Here is a 24,523-nt window from a genome sequence, read left to right on the forward strand (position 1 = left end):
TGGTGTGCAGCGATGCCTGGTCCATCCTTTGACAGCTTTCAGGTAAGGTTCCATTATCCACCAATATTTGTTCCCCAAATATGAAATGTGCGATGCATCTTGGGAATGGGCTTAATGTGTCTAAAAAGATCTGCATCATAAAAGATTAAGTACAATGGAGTTTGATGGAGCGGTTTACATGTCATGTTTGAATGGAAGTTGTAAAATCAAAAGCCTTTCTGTACTCTCCCACAAAATATGTCAACAACAAAAAGACAAAATCGTGCAAGATGTGGCATGCATGCTTTGCACACATAAAAATGGTTAATCCGGATCAATGACAAAAAACGACAACTGGTCACTGGAAAACATTTTATTCATAAATCTTTTTAGAACTTTTTAGAAACGGGGCTACTGCATTCATAGAGGTAAAGAAAGGGGGTAACAGTAAAGGGACCACAAGATTTATTTTACAAATGGCAGCGGACTGCCACTGAGAAAAGGCACAGTTTAAATGAGTGAGAATGACATTTCAATGACCTATACAGATTAAATGTAACTCCCTGTTAAGGGAAACATCCATTAGCCCACACTATTTGACTGATACTTTATACAGTACTGTAGTTCTGAACACATAAGGAAAAAAATAGGGTTGAAAACACGTTTAATAGACTTGTGTATTTTAACTGTATATTGGGTTGAAAACACATTTAATCGACTGGTGTATTTTAACTGTGTTTAATGGGCGGTATGAGCTTTCACACAATGTATTTCACTATGATGATTTAGCTTACCAATATTATGACCAATGTGGCCACTATGGGATGTTTTTTTCCCTCCTGTCCTCAGTCATAGTGAAGGTAGGTATACAAGTATACAAGTCAAGGAGAGTTCCAGGGCACTGTGCATAGCATTTTCTAATTACTTTATTGCTGTCATCTCAGTGGGAACATTCTAATGCTAATTGATTTGAGATAATGAGTGTCACTTCCATGGCAGCAGAGCGGAAATAAATATGCCAGCAGAAAAGGGCACAGAAATGCACTCATTGTTATCCAATTTATTCAGTGAAAATCCTACCCAGTGGTCCTTTTATTGAGCGTGTTCGGTGACTGGACATGGGTGTATTTTAGAGAGGAATGTTGGCGTGCTTCTTCCAGGGGTTGACCTGTTTCTTGCTGGCCAGTACTGCCAGATCTCTACAGATCCTCTTACGAGTGGTCGAGGGCTCAATGATGTCATCCACGAAGCCTGAAACATGGACAAAAACACCATGACTCAGAGGGTGTGTGAGATGCGCCGCGCAATGTTTACGAAGAATCTTTATGGGTGATTTTCAAAGGGAATAAAGAGAGATGCTCCCCTCCTAGTCATTTAACTCTGGGAGTGTACAAAATGTAACCAAGTTACATTTGTACACACTCAGGCGACTTACAAATGGGTAAATTAACAGATTTTACCTTGTAGTGAGACATTTCTGAATATACAAGGAGTTTAAAATGAACGATCCATTTGAATTTACAACTTTATCAAATGATCACTAGCTACACCTACAAAAATGGTTAAGGTCATACTATTCTGTATTCAGAAATACTGACGAAGTTTAAGGTCGCAGCTTTTCTCTAATGTAATCTTCAAATGAAACTTCACTAGACAGTTGAGTAGAGCACAAACAAGACATTAAGAGGGAGGATAGCGGACCTCTGACAGCAGCAGGGAAAGGGTTTGCAAACTTCTCTACGTATTCAGCTTCCGCCTCCGCCTGGTTCTCTTTCCCTCTGAAGATGATCTGAACAGCACCCTGAGAGAGAAACACATTCATGTCATGCACATTTATCAAAACAAACAAGACTAATCTAATCCGAAAGAGCTGGGGGGGAGACAGTGTGTGCGCGTGTGCGTACCTTGGCGCCCATGACGGCAACCTCAGCACTGGGCCAGGCATAGTTTACATCTCCTCTCAAGTGCTTAGAGCTCATGACGTCGTAAGCTCCTCCGTATGCCTGGAAAACATGTGCATGTGATCAAATACACATGCATAAAACCATGCGTACAAAAACATACAGTATATGGTGTATGTATGAGCACACTCTTTCAAGAAGATCAGTTTATCCTTAGCGAGCAAAAGCTCAGACCTGCAAATTTATGAGGGCCGAAAAAGGTGAAGAGTCATTAAATCAAACCCCTGATGAGGGGACCGGGGCATGGCTTGCAGCCAATCAGTCATCATTCAGTGACATCAGCAAACTGCAATTTAACCTATTTAATTCACACAGTGTGCTTGTGTATCAAACCTGCAGACCCTCTGAAACATTGTTGTCTGTCGTTTAAGGACCCCAATACCTCCTGATGGGATTGTTTGAGTTTGCCCATTTCATTGTCACGTGGATTGTGTTTTGATAGAGAAGGCCACTTATCGCAAGCCTCGCTGCGTCTCTCCGAAAACTATCACTCAAATAGAAATGATAGGGAAGGCAGCAATCCTGCCTTCCCACCTTTCCAGAGTTAAACTCTCTTTGGATATACACATTCACATGGATGGCATATTGTTATTCAGATGGGTAAATTTCACATAAAAGGCAATAAGTTTGCAGGTCTGAAAGCTGAGAGAGAGACCTAGCTTAAGTGAGGAACAGGAACAAGGCAATGGTGTCATATGATCCCACTTGAGCCGGTGGACACAATAGGGGTTTGCCACATGAAATCCGAGTTGACAAACAGTATCTGCATACAGTAATACATATGTCCTGTTGCCACTTAATAAAAACACACGTACCTTCCTGGTGATGATGGTGATTTTAGGGACGGTGGCCTCTGCAAAAGCAAATAGGAGCTTGGCCCCATGTCTGATGATGCCTCCATACTCCTGTGAAGTACCTGAGAATGAAACAGGTAAAGTTTAAGAGTGAGTGTGTGTGTGTGTGTGTGTGTGTGTGTGTGTGTGTGTGTGTGTGTGTGTGTGTGTGTGTGTGTGTGTGTGTGTGTGTGTGTGTGTGTGTGTGTGTGTGTGTGTGTGTGTGTGTGTGTGTGTGTGTGTGTGTGTGTGTGTGTGTGTGTGTACACACATACCCACACAAGTGATAGAGACACTATATGTGGAAGTGAGTGTTTACCTGGCAGGAACCCAGGCACATCCACAAAGGTGATAATGGGGATGTTAAAAGCATCACAGAAGCGCACAAAACGGGCTCCTTTCACTGAGGAGTTGATGTCCAAACAGCCTGGAGATCAGAGCACAGAGATGAGACAGTCTAGACTTCTATTTGTGACATAATGGAAAACCTGATAGAAAATACAGCCAGTGATGCTGTTTCTCCCCTCTCATTCTCACCAACCACCTTTCTCTTCTCCACCCTCTACTCACCAGATGCCACCTTGGGCTGGTTACCCACAATGCCCACGGTGCGTCCATTCATGCGAGCGAATCCCACCACAATGTTCTTGGCATAATTGGGCATGATCTCAAAGAAGTTCCTTTCATCCACGATCTAAAGAGGTGTCGAGAAGGAAGAAAACTTGTACAAACTCGTAGCGCATAGCATTATGAACTTGTAAAATCTGCATTTTTTTGCACCTGACCCCATCGCACAACAGAGTATAAATAAATCATTAGCCCACTGTCTAAGACATACAACTGCTAACGATTTTCGAAAGCTTACTGTGATTTGCTAGACTTCTGAGGAAAACACTATTCCACTCAACTTGCTTGAGTCTTACAACTTTTTTGCCAGTTATGCTACCATATGTTGGTCATTTTTAAATGACTGCAGAAAATATTGATTATGAACACAATTTAAAAATCCTGTTAAAATAGGTCACTCCAATTGTGCAATCTGATTGGTTGATAGGCGTGATAATGAAGATATCTGTGTTTGCGGGTGTTTTGAAGTTTTAGAAGTTTAAGAGTGTGTGTGTGTGTGTGTGCGTCATACCCCCTGGACGATGTCCAGCATGTCATAGGCTTTAGTTGACTCTGAAGGGACAATGTGGTCCAGGCCAGGTACCAGACGTTCACTAGAAACAGGAAGTGAACAGGTAAGAGATACAATTAGGTCAAAGGATTGGTTATAAGTCGACATCCAGGCAAACAGGGAATTGGTTTATCTGTAGAGAACAAGCCGTGTGATTGGACACCTGGGGTCGTGGCACTCGATGACGGGGGACGGGTCCTTGTTGCTAAGAGGCAGGAAGTTGAAGAAATCTCTTAGGTTGAGCAGAGCGTCGATGTCATTCTCAAATGCACGGTGGGCCACACCTGACAACAGCATTACATTTTAAAAGACTATTAACTAATTCTCACTCAGCACAACTTCTAGATATCTAGAGAAGAAGAAAACAAAGCTTCAAAATGGAGGGACTGACCAGACACGGCAGTGTGTGTTTTAGCTCCTCCCAGCTCCTCCTGGGTTACATCCTCATTGGTGACAGACTTTACAACGTCAGGCCCTGTGATGAACAGGTATGATGTGTCCTGCACGCACACACACCAAATTTATACTCTTGTAGTAAGAAAAAATGCAAGTTTAAGAAGCATAAACAGCCGACCCGGAAGAATGACACCACAGAGGATTGAAATGGACTGTAATATGATTATGAAAATTATGTAAAATGTTGACCCTGTAAATATGTGCATATGTGACAAAATATATTTTTTATGATTTTTTTTTTTTTTTTTAAAGAAGCATACACAGTAAATCTCCTCAGGGTTATTTGACTCTCTCATGGAGTTACAAATGGATAAATGAACACTGAGGATTTTACTGTAATTCAATTAAATTTACTAGCATTTATGCTAGACCTCAAGGCTGTAGAAGTCTACAATGCATGCAGTCATGCTACCTTGACCATGAAGGTGAAGTCTGTCAGGGCAGGGGAGTAGACGGCCCCACCAGCACAGGGACCCATGATGAGGGAGATCTGAGGGACCACACCTGAAGCCATCACATTCCTCTGGAGACACAAGAGAACGGCTGCCATTCAAGACATTTTTTCTCCCCCAACTTGTTTTCTCCAAATTCTCCAGAACCTGCCATTCCCTCAGAGCAGTGCCAATGTCCAAGACACAAGTGCTTGATGCACGTCAGCACGGACAGCTGACTGTTGTTGAATTAAAGTGGTCGCTGTGTTGTAGTCGTCCAGACCAGTGGTTCTCAACATGTGGACTGGGACCCCCAAGGGGGTCGCCAAATTATTGGGTTGAGGACCTCTGGTCCAGACAAAGACCACATATAGGCTCTAATGCAGCGCGTTGCGGGTTCGAATCCTGAACAGTTTGTTACTGATGTCATCCAGTGAAAGATGATTTAGTTGTTTGTGTTAGAAGTATAGTTTTATTATTTTAGTGTGTAGATGCAACACAGTTTCTACGTTGATCTAATTGTGTGGGAGCGGCAATGCTTCAAGCCACACAGATTCTGATTGAGGCAGATCATACAGATAGGGCATGATTCATAAACAAGTCAGTGCTCTTTGCAAAGTGAACAACCTCCTCTTTGTTTGATGGACCCACCAGAAATATATCTGCATATCCAGCCAGAGACTCCACACCTTCCTGTATCCTGGCTCCTCCAGAGTCATTCAGTCCAATGACTGGAGCTCCCACCATCATGGCCTGGTCCATGATCTACCCAAGACAGATGAGGTTATACTACTACATGCAAATCCAAAACGTCATTGACCGTGAGATAGGTACAACAGAAACGACAAGCATACAAAATTACCATTTCCATTACTGTATTGTCCCCACACCCCCACAGCCTTACCTTACAGACCTTCTGTGCATGAGCTCCAGAAAGACTGCCTCCAAATACTGTGAAGTCCTGAAAGAAATAAAAGGTAGGGATGGAGGAAATGTTGATATGGAATATTGATTTCTTTTTTTATTTCATGTTTTGCAATAATGTGGGATCATCCAATATTTAATTTTGTGCTGCACCTGACTGAAGACATAGACCAGCCTGCCGTTGATCCTTCCCTGTCCTGTCACAACGCTGTCACCTGGGAACTAGAAATGAGGAGCACATATAGTTACATGGCTTACATTGCTCCTTTTTAATGCATTTGAAAGGTCGGATTGATTTAAAAAGCGATAAGACTGTGGGGAAAAAAATCCAAAATTCAAAACTGACTATGGATTGAATGTGAACAGATTCAAAAACTGAAAATAAAGCCAATGATTAACAGGCAAATGGTATATCTTAATGTATGATTTATTGCCAAATTAGTGAACAAAAAAAAATGCATTCACAGTGGTCCTTCAAGCAACAGATACGTCAGATAGTATCAGGTCCCCAGGTTAGATGAGAGATCAAACTTTCTGCTTTGTGTGTACCTTGTTTCTGTCCTGCTCCATTCCAAAGTCTGAGCAGCGATGCTCTACGAACATGTCATACTCTACAAAGGAGTCTGGATCCAGCAGTAGCTCCACTCGCTCCCTGGCTGTCAGCTTACCCTGCAAGTTGAAACAGAAAACTCTTACATAACCATAACCATTATTCTTACATAATGAGCATAGTCAGTTGGATGAATTATGAAATGGGGCTGGGCGATATGGTCAAAATGTAATATTATATTTTTGAGCAAACACCTGTATCGATGTTGGGAAGATTACTGGTGCTTTCAGAAGATATTTACTCAATGAGATTTTTCATAAATAATCATCAGTAATGTCTATATAAAGTGGGTAAAGGCGAATAATAGAAGAACAGTCCGGTAAGTCCAGAGAATTACATCACTACTGTAATGCAGCCTATAAAGGACAACACTTAAACAAGACTAGTGCACATCCGTCATATCACAATATCCAAAATCTATCAAGTAGTCTCATATCACAATATCGATATAATATATTCATATTGTCCAGCCCTTGTTCATTGTGTATACAATGGCAAATATGGAAGAGGTAACAGTAGATATGGATGGAGTATGTCAAGTTATCAACTCCAAGCACATGGGACTTATAGCATACTAGCCTGCAAGCCTTGTGAAGTCAGTGCTCACTTCGCATACGGACACTCGCACGGACACTAATATATACAGATACAAGCCAAAAATATGTTTGTAATTGAAATTCAGGCCGAGTGTCAGGCTCAGCAGAGAGACTGTGGGTGACCTTTTCGGGAATGTGATCTACCTTTCCGAGGATGGGGAGATCTTACTGTAACATCATCATCCTGTGTGTGTAGGCCTACATTATGATATGAGTCAATATATCTGCTGATATTTTAACTGCCTCATTCCAATGCCATTTCTTCTTTCAACCATGATGCACCTTATGTATGTGTTGTGTATAAACAGTATTTACTCTACTTATAGTAAAAGTAAATATTTGACATTTCGACCTTACATACATAATGGTAGACCTGTGATGTGACAATACAGCTGAAGTTTAAAAGATGGTTGCCCACCTCTGTGTGGCAGTGTGTGCCCATCACTCAGCCATGGTAACTGATACAAACACATCCCTGCTCATGCAAAAGCGGCCAGCCTGCCTGCTCCTACTGTCATTTGAGTGCTGGGTGGTATGTCAGGTCAGGTCAGGTGTGTGTATGTACAGGGGCTTCATGTGTGTTTGTTTACCCTCTTGTGCTGTGCATCAATCCTCTTCTGACCTCCCCCGACCAGCGCCGCCTTCCGTTTCTTGTCGATCCTCTCCTGCACGGTGAGCGGGCTGGGGGCAGCGTACCACCGGCGGCAGCTCGTCTGCGGCGGCCGCAGCACCGACGCCACTGCACCATGGTGTCTGACCTGTGCCAGACCCCTGAAAGATGCCCTCAGCCCACCGATCAGCCCACAGCTGCTTCGTGCCACCGTGAACGCCGCCATTGCTGTGTGTGCGTGAGTTTCCCATGAGCACTGAGCAGTGGGAGGTGTCCGAAAGACAGAGGGTTTTGGCCAATCGCACACGCAAACGGCTCCTTGCAACCAATCATAAACGAGGAGATTTGTGGAGTGGGCCGGACGTGACGGCGAATAATAGGTTTTCTTGTAGTTTATTGTTTGTAATCTGAATGTCACCCGAGTGAACTACAGTGGTGGCAAAACGTACTCACCTATTTTACTTTAAAGTAAAAGTATCAATACTGCAATATATAAATACTCTTACTCCAGTAAAGTACAAATACCTCAAAATTGCACTTATAAGTACAGTAGCCTACATAAGTAAATGTACTAGTTACTTTACACCACTAGTGAACTACACTTCTTGTGTGGTTAAGTGGTTTACTGTTTTGTCACCCGACTCCTGAGTGAACTACATTTCCCAAAAATGTTATATCTTGTGCAGATATAATGCATCATTGTTAACAGCAATGTAAGTATTAATTATGTGAATGTATTTGGAACATAATGTGCGCTTGACGAACTCTGCAGCACTAATACGGTAACCAGGGCAACCGACCGGGGGTGTCTCGCGAGACACTTACTGTATCGCGAGAGACCGAGGAGGAAAAGTGAAAAATCAAATGATTGATGCCTTTGTAAATCGGCTAGCTCGATATGTATCGGCAAACGTTCACAGAATACTGTAGTGTCCAACAGACGCATCAGAAACACACGATTTTAGATTACAGGTTACATTTCAACCCGAAGTGCACGAGGTAGACCTGCATGCGGGACTGGAGCTCTACTACGGCTGGAATATCTTGCTTTGCTAATTATGCTAGCGATGCTAACGCTAGCTAGCGTAGCTTTGTTTACATCAAGTGCGCGCCTGGGATCTTTATTGTAACTAGCGGTATTATTCCTCTCACAGCGGGAGCTCGGGGTTTGTTCAGCCACCAGCGAGGATACGGATTTGGATGTCAAATGAACTAACTGGCCAACACACCGACTATCTTTGCTGCGCAACGTTTGGCTGACTTATATTTTCTTTTTAAAGCTAAAGCTAGCTAGCTAGCACAGCTTTCCACCATGGTGTTGTTTGATCTAACGTTACGGTAACGGCAGAGGCGTTACGGTAACGGCACAGGGTTAACGCATCCACATAGCGGACCCAGAGGGCTTCTTGCTGGCTAACATCAACCTGAACTGTGTGATCGGATAATAACGGCGGTGGGAGAGAGTCGTGATCAGCCGGGTGATGCTAACGCTAGCTGGCTACATGCCGAGCTAACGGTTTGCGCTTTTTGTGACACCGCACACCACCACCATGTTCGCTTTTGTTTATTATTTATTGGACAGTCTTCGCTGACACGGCTGCTCAGTGACTCGTCTCTTTGTGCCCTGTGGGGAACGGGGTTGTTTTGCCACGCCGCCTGGCGAGTGTCGCCGCGTCCACCCACCCTGGGACTCGAGTGGCTCGGTCCCAGTGAGTGGTGTTGGGTGGGTTGCTTTTTCCCGGGCCGAGGCTACGAACCAGGGAGCATCGACATGAACCCTGTCAATGCCACCGCTCTGTACGTGTCCGCCAGCCGGGCGGTCCTGCAATGTGACCCGCGACAGCCCCACTCCTTCACAGAGATGTACAAACTGCTGCCCTTCTTCCGACAGTCCCTCGCATGCCTGGTCTGCGGTAAGCAAGCATCGTAGATTAGTGTTGTCGTTGTTTGTCTCCCCTTAACTCTTGACAGTGTACAAATGAAACCAAAGGGTTCATTTGTTTCCATTTGTACACTGTCAGAGTTACAGACTTGAATGGGTCAATGTAGACCCCCTAAAGAAACCCACTTTGAGAAACACTTTATTAGGGTGATTGAATGACAGTGAATTCATACCAGTAACTGGGTTCATAATCATAATCAACAACTTAACGTTACTGATTGTCAAACACAAAACTACCGCGCATCCAAAGACCAGTTGAGGACCAGGGGAGGTGTTCGCTTTATGAGCTTCAGGCAGGGCTACTCCGTTACACCTACACTGTAAAAGTGTAGAGTGTTTAACTCTCGAGTGTTCACATTTAACCAAGTGGATCCATAAATTGGTTATGCACACTCTGTAGATTCACAAGTGGATGAATGAACAACACTGATTATTTGAATGTGTTGTGAGTGATGACAGAAAGTGTGGTTCGATGTTCTGTGCCGCGCAGCAGGTTTTCACTGTTGTGGTCTCCTTGACAACTGAGGCTGAGCCCTGATAGCAGCTGGCTGCTTCCTCACTATGCAAGAAGCGGGCTCCCCCGCTCTGTCCTGACAGTGTGCAGATGACTGCACTGTTGTGTCTGCCACAGAGTCCATGTGTATCCTACTATTCATGGCTGAATTCACTTAGCTCAGCAAGAAGCTCTGCAGGATTATAGACATGGGCAGACTAGAGCTCATATAACACTTGACATTATGGATACACATCTTCCTAAGGAATTGTATTTGCTGGCATTGATGACGATCCAGGGATTATACACAAGAAACTTGACCTGGCCTGGGTCTCAGTCTGCTGAAACAGAACTGTCTGCATTTTATACTGTAGCAAATTAGCTGATGTTTTCTTTCTGTTGAGAGGCGGATTAACAGACCTCACTCTTTTTTTGTCCCAGGTAAACTGCTCCAGGACCCCATCGCCCCCACAGACTCGTCATGCCAGCATTATGTTTGCTTGGACTGCAAAGGTCAGAAGATGACAATGAAGCCGGCATGCAGCTGGTGCAAGGACTATACCTGCTTTGCGGAGAACAAACAGCTCTCTGTGCTAGTCCAATGTTACAGGCAGCTGTGCCTGTATATCACTCATTCCCCGCTGTTACAGCTAATCAGCAGCCAGGTTGGAGGGTCTCCAGAGGTCATGGACCTCCTAGAGGAGGTCTTAATGTCAAGCAATGAGATGGAGGTGGAGGTGGAGGCACAGGAGGCTCAGGAGCCAAACACAGTGCTGGAGGAGCCCAGCCACCCGGCTTTGGCATCCCTCACACCCGTGGAGGCACCACCTGTCCCTGCTGAACCCTCAGCCAATCCCCAGAGTTATTCTTCTAACCCTGCCTGTTTCAATGGACCCCGTGACTGCAACGGACTGGAGGACCTGGGTCCTTCCTCCCCAGAGCTGGAGGTGTGTGAGCTGGTGGAGGAGCTTCCACAGGGTGGCCTCACTGTGTCCGCAGCTGGCTGCGGTGGACTGGAACTGAGTCTGGCTGCCAGGCCTTTATCATCTACACAGGCCACTGTGTGCTCACTCAGGGATGGGCGGTCGAGTAGCAGGGACCTGGAGGAGGGGGAGGTGCTGCTCCTCAGTGTAGAGGAGGTGTTACAGACTTTGGATCCTCTCCAAACCAGTAGAGACACTCTTCACACACAGCCGGACAGGACACTCTCGCACTCGCACATACCCTCGGAGAGAGCACACACACAAATGTACATACAGCTGGACACAGCACACAACTACACACAGATTCAGACGGACAGGACTCACATGGGCGCAAGCCACGGTGCTCTCACACACACCTCCTCCACAGACCCCCCTCCTCTTCCTAAGCCCCCGCCACTCCGCCTCAACCGAAAGCGCTCACGCTCGGAGGGAGACAGGGAAATCGTGAAGCCCATTCCCATCACCTCCATCCTGCAGGGCACCATCTCACACCCACACACTCCGACCCCACCTCACACACAGCAGCCCGTGCTCCACTGCTCAACTGTATCTACACATGCTTACTCCTCCCTCTCTAACGGTGCGCCACTCAAGCCCACTCGCGCTCCACCCAACCACAACAAGGGTGCCAAGAAGCACGGCGACCAAGCTCCAAAGAAGCCAAACAAGGTCCGCAGCGGAGCATCCAAATCCAAGGACCGCAGCAAAGACCCGCGGATGCTGTCGGGCTGTCTGATCCCGCCAACCCCAGCCAAGCCCCCATATAAGAAGGCTGTGGAAAAGAAGGGCTGCAAGTGTGGCAGGGCTACGCAGAATCCTTCTGTACTGACCTGCCGGGGGCAGCGGTGCCCCTGCTACTCAAACCGCAAGGTGAGATCTGAGACCTTAAATGTATCATGCACATGGAACATTATGGAGGAAAGTGGATGGATATTATTTAGCAACAGTCATTAAAGAAATAGGAGAGTGCTGCACAGTCAGAAAATGCTCAGGTGCTATTTGTTTACCAACATACCAACAACTATATTTAGTACCTTGTTTTAGAGTGAATGCTGAGGGGAGACTTTTTAATGAGGCCAAAGTAATTTAGCTGTGCCCCGAGCCCCATCCATTTCTCCTCCTTAACAATTAAAAGCATGGCCAGTCTTACCAAAACAATGGAAAATAGAAATAACTCATATACCAAAATTCATAGAACTCCATTGTTGTCCAACAATCTGTTAAGACAAGTCCCAGAGCTGTACTGGGCATTGTAATTTGTCTTGGACCAACTTTATGAAGTGACAGCAAATGGTTATTTTGTCAGTGTGTGGCTGGCTTTTGAGTTTGACAGACCATCGTCAGCCTCGTCATCCTGGCAAAGTTACTGTATGTGCAGCTGTACGACTTCTCTGAGCTGTGCTATGCTGTACTAGAGTCAGTTAATTAAATTGTGTTTTTATTCCATTTGCCACTAACAGCCCCTATTGAATTTACATTTACACTGCACCAAAAAGTCAATATTCCCTGTCTACTTTTCCCATATATTATCACTGTTCTCACTCACATACTGTCTGCTATGCTATGGCTGTTTTCTGTTTCCTGCTAATGTAGTTTCTTGTTTTGGCCCAAATTGTACCTTGATCAGTATCAAAATGGGAGCACATAATTTACATCTATACCAAGGCTTTGCATAATGTCCCCTGACTTTGGCTCTAATTAGTTAATTTTGCGCTGTTCTCAGGCGTGCTTGGACTGTATCTGCCGTGGCTGCCAGAACTCCTACATGGCCAATGGTGAGAAGAAGCTGGAGGCCTTCGCTGTGCCAGAGAAGGCACTGGAGCAGACACGGCTCACTCTCGGCATAAACCTCACCAGCATCACCGCTGCCGCGGCCCTCCGCAACCCGGCGACCTCCAGCATCCACAGCAACACTCTCCTCAATGTTGCTACGGCAACTGGAACCCCAGTGACCACAGCCTTCCTGTCCCCTAGCCCCCCACGAGAGTCCAACTACGAGGACAGCCTGGAGCTGCTGATTGGCTGAACGAGACTCGGGAACGAGACCCTGACTTCCCTATTGGCGGAGGATACAGACGGCTTGGTGCTGAATGAATGTGACAACTGAGCAGCGTGTTGGTCAAAATGACACGTACCTCTCCCATAGAAGGGGAGACAAGGCAGCTATGGGTCTGTCCTGTTCTTTTGTAATCTTCTTTGTTCTGAGTCAGATAAAACAACACTGCAGAGCAGGAATAGCATCGGTGTGCCAAAGCCTCATGTATCGTCCTGGGTGCCAGTCTGTTGTTGCTAGTTGCTAACAAATTAAACGCAGAAATCTGGTTCACAGGCTGTTCTGTACTTCAGAGGTGCTTACTATATGTTCACAGACCACAGGCGTAAGAGGCAATAGGAAAATTCCACACCAGGTTTTGTGTTTATTAGTGTGTGCACAATTGGATGGATGTGTTTCTTTTATAAGTATGTATGTCTGTATGTAAGTGTGGCTGGGTATAGTGTGTAGTGAACGAAAAACATTTCTGGTTATCATATCTGATGGTAAACTTATAGCATTGTCCGTGATCAAAGTATTACACCACGTGTTTCTGTCTGGCAGGCATTGTTATTCAAGAAGCATCTCATCAAAGCCTGAGTTATACTTGGTTGCGCACTGAAAATATTTGAGCAACTAAAGTATAAATCAGGCTTAATTCTGTATGTGTTCAGACTCCTGTTGTGATTGAATGTCATTGCTAATCTGCAGAGACCTACCTTAAATTCTCCTCTCACACTCATCCCAAGTACTGTCTATTAAGTTAACTAATTTGTCTTAATGAACTTGACTAATGCAAGCGCTGTACAAGGCAAGCCAGAGGGAGATAATGTCAGAGCCCTTGGCTGGCTCCGAGGTTTCTCTGTGTGTGCGTGGGCTCGCTGAGATTTACTGTAATGTCAGCAGGTTGAGGGCGGAGGTGATGTATAAGCACTTACTCTGATTGATTGGTCAAATTACAACTAGGACCTTCCTTGGTTACCATAGCAATAGCAGCACCATGGACTGAACCCATAAGGAGCCTTTCAACCCTCTCTTACAGATACACATACAGTTGTTTACAGTATTGCCATGTGTAGAATAATTGTCTTTTTAAGACGTTATTACGGTTTGCTACTGGTATTGGATGTGAGAGTTTGCGTTTGTGCATCAATAAACCGAAGCCATAGGTTGCCACTATCAAGAAAAAACGATATCCTCTGCGTGTCCAGTTTTCCTAATTGTAGTGTCCCAGCAGATCAGAGACCCAACTCAGAGACTGTGTGTTTTAATACTGACTTGGCACCATGTTTTGTTAACGTCTGTGTTTTTTGGTTAAAGCACCTTGAAACACCTTGCCCTCATGTATCTCGGAGGGGGTGTATTGTCTGTGTTTGTGTTTACTGTCTCAAAACTATATCTGTATGCGTCTGTGAGTCCTGAGATGGGGCGGGGGACTCGAACTGACCAAACAAACGTGTGTGGTTCTCCATTCATAGACCAGGAAGTAGCGGGTTGATTTTTATTTGTGAATATGATCCGTCTGCCTTTGTGTCTGTGCGTTTCAGAACTTTCAGTATGTCTTTCTTTTGGGCATTACTTGAACCCTAACTTTGTTTTTGTTTTAATTATTATTTTTTATGTAAGAAACTCCTGTTTACAGGAGGGACTGTTCTTGTTTCAAACATTCACTGCCACATTATGGAAACAATACAACATGGATTAAATGATAGTTTTTTACTTTTTCAGTTCTGTCTTTTTTGTGTGTGGGGTGGTTGTCTGATGCCTGGTGACTGCCTGGCTGACAAAGTAATCAAGTTTCATGCCATTATGTATAGTGGATTCTTTAAGATAATGTCATAGGACAAAGTATACTGTGGATGAGCAGCAACACTAGTCTTATTACTGGTTGGTCACTGAGCAGCACAAACTAAAGCGATGCAGGGTTAAGTGACTTGATTGGGCTTGGGAGATGTGGGAGGAAATTCCAATTACTTCCACTGTCACGATTTTGATACGAGATTTTAACCAGTTTTCCTTATCAATCAATTTAGCTTTGATTTCAGTAGGCTCTACCCTTCCAGTTTCAGTTTAATGTAACTTTTCAAAGTTAAACATGTTAAATACAGCAAGCAGCAGAAGTCTCAGATCTTTGCTTCCCATGCAAGTCTGGAAAGCCATCTTGAACGAATTGATAATTGCACAAGCATCAGGAAATATACTATAATTGTATAGTTGAAGGTATCCATCAACTAATCCATCCACTACAGTGAGGGGCCTCCCAAAAGGCCAAATAGATCAACAAAGGAATGGTGGGAAGCAACTTTAATGCAGAAATATGTTTAATGTTGCTCACAGTAGAATAGATTAAAAAAAGCTTAAGATGCAGTCTACACAGGTAACATGTTCCAAAAAGCTCTTTCTGCTGCATCACAGTCTACTTCTCCCTGTGGGCTCATGACAGCATGACATAGAAAAGTGCATCCAAAACAAATTACAAAGAAGAAAGAATATTATAAATGTTGTAAACATGAACTTATGAAGCTCATTTCACATTATCTGGACACACTGACAGGAAACATTAAAGTCCCGTCCCCTGGCAGTTTGGGATACAGCGTTTTGACGAAAAGGAGGACTAAAAGTGTCATGCATCCCAACCATAAACCGTCCCAACACCACAATTTGTTCCCAGGGGCAGCAGCTTGTTCGCAGACTGTTCAGACCTACTGCAGGCAAGGCATTAAAGACTCAATAGGAGTCATTCACACACCAATGCATAGCATCAGTCCGATAACCATAATAGTTATTTTTATTTTTATTCTGTTTCCCAGAAAGAAGCAAAAATGTAACTTGTGATGTCACAATAACAGACTTGACGTCCTATGAGACATGTAGATGCGACCACTGACCAGTTGATATTAACTGGAGTAATCCTACCAAAAGCCATAGCCTTCCAACTTATGACACGTGACAGGGTCTGTACTAGCAGCTCAGGTCTGCCACCTTTCTTATGTTGCATGGCCCTGTAGAAGACTATCCACACTTCATGGTCCATACTTTGATTCCAGCCACACCAAGACTTCACAGCGCAACCCAATGGGTTGAATATACTGTCGTCCACTGGAGTCAGGGTCCAACTCTCACCGTCCATTTCCAGTCAGGCATCGACCTCAGACACCTCATCCCAAGGTTTTGGTCTAGCCCACCAGGAAAGCCCCAAAGTAGCTGGCCCTCCCATCCATCTCCATGGTGCTGGCGTTGCTGACAGTGATGAAGAGGCGGTCTGCAGGCTGCAGGCGGGCTGTGCCAGCTTGGTGCAGGGAGAACAGGCCAGGCTCCTGACCCCTGGGCCAACAGACACTCCGGGATGACTTCATCAGCAGGATGGGCACTGGATAGGAACTCATCTGTGGGACACATCCCAAAATCACAGTTCAAAACATAATCATCAGATAGGTATTTAATCAACATTTTAAGCATGGATAAACGTTTGATGAGTTTTCTTTTTTTCTTTTTTCTTTTTTCTGTAAAAAAGTAACTGGAACACATAGGCTAATGGAAGTTATGTTATTGTACCTGCATGTTTGCTGATAGTGTACATTTTGTTCCTATTTTTTACACTTACACAATTACATTTGAAGATAGCACCTTGGCTTTAGATCTCTGCCTTGCAGAGACAACTATCTGAAATGGTACATGCCAGGGCATGCACACACGCCAATTCAATTATTTGATGGCCACCAGAGGGAGACATTTCCCAGGCTGGTGTGTGTGCTGAAAACCTCCAAAGATGAGATATACAGGTAGATACATTTATTATCCCAAGCCTCACCTTTTTGTAAATATACTGAACAAGCTGCGCTCCCTCTTCTTCCCCTGTTTCCCCCTCTGTCTCCTCCGTGGAGGGGAGTCTGAAGTAAGTTTGGGCATAGATGTAGTAGAGGCCTGCCCGGGGCACCAGCAGTTCCCCGCCCCTCAGCTCCATGTTCTGTAGGAAGGACAGACCCCTCTGGCCCTCCCACGCAGAGATACGCTCCCCCAGATACCCCCTGCTGCTCCGTGAACCTGTTCAAACACACACACATGCATGCACACACACGCACAAACAGACAGACGCATGCACAAAACATGCAAACAAGTAAAGTGAACAAACACACATGCACAGACAGACACACACACAGCACACACACAGACAAAAAAGTATTACAACTGTTCAGTATGGGAGCACCCACTGGCCTAGCGGTCCAGGCGCATAGGCTTTAATGCCCGTGACTCTCTCTGTGTCTCTTTCCAGTCCATTTTCACTTGAACTACCAATAAAGGCAGAAAAAAAGTGTTCAGTATGAACAAGATAAGACATTCGAGATCCAGAGTTGAGTAGGAGGTTATTGAATTTATTATTGGACTAAACAGTGGCCAGTCTGAGCTTCTTCTACACTACACTAAGGAATCGTCTGTCAAGCAGCTTGTTTCGCCTTATGATTCTCATACAACATCAAAACTGTGCCATTCACATGCACCACCAGTGCTTTCTGTTATTCAAATTAGATACAAATGTCAGGGAGGCTCCACTCACAACATATTTTTTACAGATGTGTTCACAGGCCAGCAGTTGTGCAACAAGGGCCTTCATTCAATAAGGGGTGTACAGTATGATTACTTAAGATTAAACTGCTCATGGGAGAAAACTAGAAATATCACTTTTTCTTTCTGGACTGCTTTTATGTTCACTGACATCATCAGAATTTTAAACAGCAACACCCGCATCACAAGAGTGGGATGGGAAACAGCCAAGGAGAGGGGCGTGTGTGCAGGGGCGTCGCACCAAATTCTGGGCCCTGGGTACTTTAACTATTGCAAAATAGCAGCTATACAAGCTCACAGCGCGCAGCAAGCTTGTAGATCTGCTATTTTAGAAAAATCGCAAACATTTCTGCAAGTCTTTGAATATTTCAAATCGTAAAGTTTTTATTTTTTTTACATATGTTTCTATGTCATTGGTGCTCAAACCTTTTCATGTCAAGGACCCCCAAAATGTATTTGGCCACGGTTCCAGGGACCCCCCATGAAGCAAAGTTTGATTTAGAAATGTTCACTTGCAGCGCGGCACTCGGTGCCGTGCTGTGAGCTTGTAGATCTGCTCAATAGCTGAAGTATAAAATAATTTCAGGCCCCTCTACCTTGGGCCCGCCGCCCTAGTAACTCAGTCCCACTTCCCCCCCCTTGTGACGCCCCTGCGTGTGTGTGAAATTAAGAGAGGAAGGAGTTGGGCACGACAAGAGAGAGAGAGAGATCCGGGGAGTGAGCGAAGTAAGGCGAGATGCACATCTGTTTTCTCCTGCAGGTCCCAGCAGTCAGTTAGGATTGACATTGACAAATGTGCGCTACAGGAACCTGCAGGGCTTCAACATGCATTCCTCTGGTCTGACCTGACTCTAGGTGTGGGGGAAGTTCACCTGCCTTTACTAACACAGAACCAGCACTTTGACATCAGCCATCCTTGTGTGTGCACAGAGTTACAATTATGATTAATCCATACCGAGGACCTCACTGTGTAAGGACACAGGCTGGACCTTGAAAACATTGTTAATCCCTGGATCTCAGTGCTCAATGCTGAATAGTATTCCATGTGATCCTCCTCACCTTCAGTGGTTGGAGGTTCTCTTGTTGACGCGATGCCCGTCACATGGGCTGCAACTTTAGGAAGAGGGACTCCTCGGACCCCTGGGGTCAGGACGGGCAGCCCTCCGGTCAGTTTACCTGTTAATGATGAACGAGAGAGAGAGAGAGAGAGAGAGAGAGATTTCTGTTAAGAAAATATATTTTAGGTGTAGCCTACATTGCCTAACAGTACAGCAAAGACAGTACAAGTAATGTCAGTGTTTCCCAAACACTGGGTCAGGTGTCCCGACCCAGTGTTTTGAGAATCACTGGTATAAGTGACACTGTAGGCTATGACACAGGCTGTGCAGTATCAATGCATGCATGGTAGGCTTTGCTTACTTCTCATAGTTGTTGACATCTCCTTTTGGAACCTCTCAGCCATGATCTGGGTTAAAAAGAAAAAGAGCAGTGAGTGAGAGGCAATCCAGCAGCAATGTTGATGCACAATTGTCTATAATCTATGGAATGCCTGCTTGCCTTAGTTGACTAATACTATACCTTCTCTATGCGATACTGGAGCTGTTGTGTCACTTGCCAACAGGGGTCGCTCTTTTTCTCCTCTTCTGGCGTCTCTATGAGACCCTCCGCCGAGCGCAGATTGGCTTTCATCAAACATGACACACTACTCCTGGAGAAAGTCTCCTGCATCTGGCAAGGTAAAAGTCACATCAAAAAGAGCACTGTGGAAATATTTAGGATAAGGTAGGCTAATCCAACAACACTACATAGCCTAGTACGACTTTCAGGACTTAGCAAGAGTTGTTTTATCGGAGTGTCAGTGGATGTTCTTGTTTTATATTTTTATTAGGTTATTAGGCAGAAGTCAAATGGCCTAATAATCCCCCGAGTTTAAAGTACCCTAATTTCCTCCCATTGTTTTCGGTTGGAGACCTTTCCATCTTTCCTCTATCTTCCATTGTTCAGCTCAGCTTCATAATGGCCGAACCTTTTGGACTCCTAAATTGTAATGTTTAGATTCCTGATCAAGGCTCTTTCTTAATAGGCTACGTATTTGGTCCATACAACTCAGAACGCATTTGCCAGTTAAACTGGCAAGTTCTCCACTGGTCTACAACAAATCTCTGCAAAGAGGCTAGCCCTGTGTCATTTCTTACCGTGTTTAGAACGTTGTTGAAGTACATAAAACTGACGGCAACCGCGATGGTCTGAATAAGTATTGCTGCCAGTGTCACGAGTCCCAGACACGGGAGAGAAATAGAAATAGGCATTATTAATAATAGCTGACGATCAATCCGAAAACGCGCAAACAGAAGTAGGTAGTTCCAGACCCAGCACGCAGGACAAGTCAGCTCAAGCTCTGCCTCACTTCACTTCTGCATGAAACAGAGGGCTCAAAAAAAATGTTTTGTAGGTAGGTGGAGCAGAGACAGAAGCATGGTCTACCCTCCTAAACGGCCTCAAGATGTCACTGTTATTACTGACATTAATAAAGAACAGGCTCTACAGGGCAGGCAACATATTCTTCTTGCACTTAAATATAGTGTCAACACATGAGCTGAGAAAAGAGCCATTTTGTTTGTTTGTCTCTTTCCTGACATTGTTGGAACTAGATCTAAAGAAGCCATCACTTATACAGCTGGATTTGCACACATTTTATTGTGCTGCTTCACATTGAGGTGTAAGTAGGTAGAATACTTGTGTGGAGTTATACATACTGGTTCCTGTACTTTCATTCGGTCACCTCTCTCCTCCCTTCTATTGTAGGAATGAGGAAATGAGGGCACAGCCACGGGAGCCATGAGCTGCTGGATGTTAATGACCCTGGGCCATGGCCAATAATCACAACCTGTATTCACACACACAATATATGCTGTGAGTACACACGTAATACACACTTATGTATCCTCATAATCCTACACATGCATAGGCTTCACACCAGCCCTTACAAACACTAGCCTGTGTGTAGGTGCACGTGCAGACACACACACACACACACACACACACACACACACACACACACACACACACACACACACACACCACATCCTCTCGCAGCATGTTCACACAGTCTTTATAAGAATAGGGGCAGGTGTGCCAAAATGATATACACAGAGTGTGCTGCGCACAATGGAGGAACAACACACTGTAAATCACCTTAACACCCACAGAACACAGTCATGAGGGCCGATTGCTCAACTGATTGAAATGAGAACGTGATAAAAGGTTCCTGTGTTCCCTTAAGTGAGTCAGAATTCCCATGCTTGTCAGAGAGGAGGAGGGGAAAAGGTTAATGATACCTGAGGACTGGGCACCCTCGGGCGGGGAAGACGACACCCTGAGAGACATCCTCGTCTCCAGTCCCATGGCTGACTGACACACAGACAGAATGTGTGGGTGTGTGTGTGTGTGAGAGAGAGACGGAAAGAAATAACGACAGCAAACTCCTGCACCTGAAGCCACAATCAATTTGAGCTGTTTTGTCATTTTAAGCTCTCTCTTCACACAGGCGCCTTTTCTTTTTTCTTCTTCAATCTTGTCAGTCCGCAGGGCAAGTAAGGTCCACTCAGCTGGTGATCCTTCGTGATCCTTGACTTGAGTCAAAAGTCAACAGCTCCGGGCCCGACAGACCCTGACATGCTTTGATCCGCCAACGTTCCGACCTTGTCCCTCAGCAATTTATTTTACTGCGACGGTTTCATTAGCAATCTTATTTGAATATTTGAACATCATAAGTAGTTTGGGGAAAAAATGCTATTCTCACACTTTTGCATCATGCACCTTTTAAGCTTACAACACTTCAGTTCAATTCAAGAATTTATTTTCCCATAAGTGAGAGACAATATCACACCCAGTGTGAAGTGAGCTGTGCCTGTGCCCAAGGAAATTGCTGTACTTGGTCGTGGTTGGTGTACATACAGTACATGCCAAAACTTCCCGCGATGCTTGGCCAATGCCAAGCTTTGCGGGACATACAGACGGACATACGGATATACACACAATGCCAGATGTTGGAGCAGTTAGCACTGCTCAAGAAAACATGATTTGGCTGGATGATAACCTATATAGATACCAAGACTATAAACAGTAAAGGTCACTCCCTCCACTCCAGTATCTGAACTAACCCAAGCTTAAAACAAATCAGTACAGCTACATATGGAATTGTATAAACACATCCACTGCTGTGGAAGTGAAGTGTTGTTTGGCCTGAAGCAGAGTTGAAGTAACACCCTGAAGGCACATAGAGCATTTGAAGGATGATGGAAAGTCCTCCACCCTCTTCCCTCCTGCACTCGCCTCCTTCCGGTTCTATTCTTCCCCGGGGCTCCGTCTCTCACATTCTTCTCGATAGAGTCCTGGAATTTCCCTGCAGTCCCGCCTGCACATCACACACAGCTGTTTAGTCTGAATGTCATAATTTAATATAATGCTGAGAAATGCTACAACAGCACAATGCAAGCAAAGAGTTGACTCAGAGTTGTTATTAAACACTGGCGACAATGAACTGTGTGTGTGTGTGTGTGTGTGTGTGTGTGTGTGTGTGTGTGTGTGTGTGTGTGTGTGTGTGTGTGTGTGTGTGTGTGTGTGTGTGTGTGTGTGTGTGTGTGTGTGTGTGTGTGTGTGTGTGTGTGTGTGTGTGTGTGTGTGTGTGTGTGTGTGTGTGTGTGTGTGTGTGTGTGTGCGTGCGTGTGTGTATGCAATAGTATATCATTTATTTCCCTGGGCCTTGCAGTAGCTCTTTGTATTGCAGCATAGGAGCCTGGCAACAATGCCTTGATCTTGGATGGAAGGATGCATATTTTCTGTAGTATTGATTATGTTTCATATGAGCGTTTGAGATTAATCCAATGTGATGTTCAGGCCGCCGGAACAGCATTCCATATTTTATCATTTCTTTGTCAGCAACAAGAAAAAAGATAATTGATTTAGTTAGCATTGTCTTACAGAAGCGTTGGAGCCAAGCAACGATGCCTTGATCTTGGATGGAGGGATGCATATTTCCCTGTGGTATTGATTTCTGATTTTCACATGAACCTTTGTGCTTCATCCCAAAGTTCATTGTGATCTACAGGCCACCCAGAACAGCTCACGTATTCCTTATTCTGTTACCTTTGTATCTCTGCCAGCAGCCAGCGAAAACTCGGATTTGAATCCTCCACGGTGCCTCCGGCTTGGCCGGGTGTTTCGATGAACACAATTGGCTGTGATCGGTGGTAGGAAGCCGGGTGGGGAGGGCTGTCTCTGCGCTAGCAACTCCTACAGGTTGGCCAGGGTGCCTTCAGCAGGGAGGGGAACTTTGCGTAGGATACCGTGTTCCTCTGCACACGTTACACGGCATGCCCTCACAGTGAAGACTTCCCAATGTTCATCTACTCCCTCCCACATGACCACAATGTAGGGGTTAGCAACCACACACAAGAGAGTAGGGGAAAGTTGGGAATTGGAATAATGGTTGAGAGAAAAAGATAAAAAATAAACAAAAAAATAACAAACTCATTCAAAGATAATTGATTTAGTTAGGTGTGTGTGTGTGTGTGTGTGTGTGTGTGTGTGTGTGTGTGTGTGTGTGTGTGTGTGTGTGTGTGTGTGTGTGTGTGTGTGTGTGTGTGTGTGTGTGTGTGTGTGTGTGTGTGTGTGTGTGTGTGTGTGTGTGTGTGTGTGTGTGTGTGTGTGTGTGTGTGTGTGTGTGTGCGTGCGTGCGTGCGTGCGTGCGTGCGTGAGTGTGTGTGTATATATGAACTTGACTACCTCACTTTGAAAAGTATGATCGTGTTAATCTTCAGGTCAGGATTAGATTAAAATGTAAGGGGTGGGCTTGTAGTTCTTTAAATGATGGTACAGTTGGGCAGCAGAGAATGCATGCATCTTTGGACAATATAAAAAATATCACCAAATAATATATATTATGATCATTAGTATAATTAGACTAGTAAGACGCCTCAGGGCAACATGCAACCTCGCCCTAAAAGCGAGGTCACACCAATTTTGGCCATCTGGCTAGTGATGTATATCGGACCAGTTACCCATATATGGAGACCCCTGGTACCCATATATGGAGATCCATGTTCTGTATATGGAGATATGCTAGGTCCTTGTCTGTAGAACCAGCCACACAGATATGGGCTGTCTTGGCCATCTGTCTTGGCCATATATGGATTCTGTTAGTCTTGTATGTAGCCGATGTGGCCTCAATATATGGGCATTCCCATTTGAAGTACTGTATATGGGCTTAATTAATATTGATGACATCAGGGGACTCCATATATGGGCATAAAAGGGATTCTGTTAGTGTGACATCACAGTGAAGCCAGAGTGTGATGTCAGAGTGGCAAACCCATTCTGTTAGAGTGGTTCCCCTGACATCACAGTGACATCAGATCATGATGTCAGAGCAAGTGTATGGTATTATGCACATTTTAGAGCAAACATGCCTTTAGCAGACCACTAGAGGGCGTTGTGTTTCATTCTATTATGTTGCTAGTTTAGTCTCACAGCTATTTTCCACTGAATGGACAGAGTTCCCTATACGTTATGCCCTGACCTCCTCCTGAACCCATTGTATCATAGTGTGGAGGAGAATGCACTATGTGAGCGAGTAGCACTTTGTTTTATTGTACCATTAATACACCCCCCCTTCTTTTACTTAGGAGGTATAGAGACAATGCAGCGCTGTGTCTCTCTGTGTGAGAGAGAGAGAGAGAGAGAAACCCAGCCCTGGAGGAGATATCACCATAATTTTCCATATTTCGCCACTGTGATTTATGAGCTCTACAGGGAGCCTGAGCGAGACCTGCACAGCACTGTGTGCACACATGCATGTCTGTATTCTACCTTCTTCTCCTCCACTGAGCCTGTCTCTTACCCTCTGACCTAGACCAGAATGGGAGGAAGACC

General features: G+C 44.8%; 3 protein-coding genes across 4 annotated transcripts; 1 reads left to right on the forward strand and 2 right to left on the reverse strand.

The window, feature by feature from the left end:
- Positions 1–337: 337 nt before the first annotated feature.
- pccb (propionyl-CoA carboxylase subunit beta) lies at positions 338–7,820 on the reverse strand. The gene is made up of 15 exons (XM_080750518.1): positions 7,558–7,820; positions 6,311–6,430; positions 5,915–5,983; positions 5,742–5,798; positions 5,489–5,602; positions 4,819–4,929; positions 4,342–4,450; positions 4,114–4,234; positions 3,912–3,993; positions 3,344–3,467; positions 3,093–3,200; positions 2,756–2,856; positions 1,884–1,982; positions 1,681–1,780; positions 338–1,230 (listed from the first exon to the last, which is right to left on the reverse strand). Exons 1-15 carry the CDS (start codon positions 7,801–7,803, stop codon positions 1,109–1,111), a joined length of 1,683 nt encoding a protein of 560 aa, XP_080606644.1. The 5' UTR covers positions 7,804–7,820; the 3' UTR covers positions 338–1,108.
- Positions 7,821–8,537: 717 nt separating this feature from the next.
- msl2a (MSL complex subunit 2a) lies at positions 8,538–13,569 on the forward strand. The gene is made up of 3 exons (XM_080750464.1): positions 8,538–9,490; positions 10,454–11,865; positions 12,719–13,569. The coding sequence occupies exons 1-3, from the start codon at positions 9,349–9,351 to the stop codon at positions 13,019–13,021; spliced, it is 1,857 nt and encodes a 618-aa protein (XP_080606590.1). The 5' UTR covers positions 8,538–9,348; the 3' UTR covers positions 13,022–13,569.
- A 1,868-nt stretch (positions 13,570–15,437) lies between these two features.
- On the reverse strand, positions 15,438–19,954 carry LOC308305647 (tumor necrosis factor ligand superfamily member 10-like). Of its 2 annotated transcripts, none has more exons than XM_080750479.1 (6): positions 19,786–19,954; positions 19,169–19,312; positions 19,010–19,055; positions 18,650–18,766; positions 16,839–17,071; positions 15,438–16,413 (listed from the first exon to the last, which is right to left on the reverse strand). In XM_080750479.1, the coding sequence occupies exons 1-6, from the start codon at positions 19,897–19,899 to the stop codon at positions 16,204–16,206; spliced, it is 864 nt and encodes a 287-aa protein (XP_080606605.1). In that variant the 5' UTR covers positions 19,900–19,954; the 3' UTR covers positions 15,438–16,203. The 2 variants fall into 2 exon arrangements, with proteins under 2 accessions (XP_080606605.1, XP_080606604.1); XM_080750478.1 differs by having other exon boundaries at positions 19,169–19,318.
- Positions 19,955–24,523: the final 4,569 nt, after the last annotated feature.

This window comes from Nannobrachium achirus (genome assembly GCF_963921795.1).
Source record: "Nannobrachium achirus genome assembly, chromosome: 20".
Taxonomy (NCBI): domain Eukaryota; kingdom Metazoa; phylum Chordata; class Actinopteri; order Myctophiformes; family Myctophidae; genus Nannobrachium; species Nannobrachium achirus.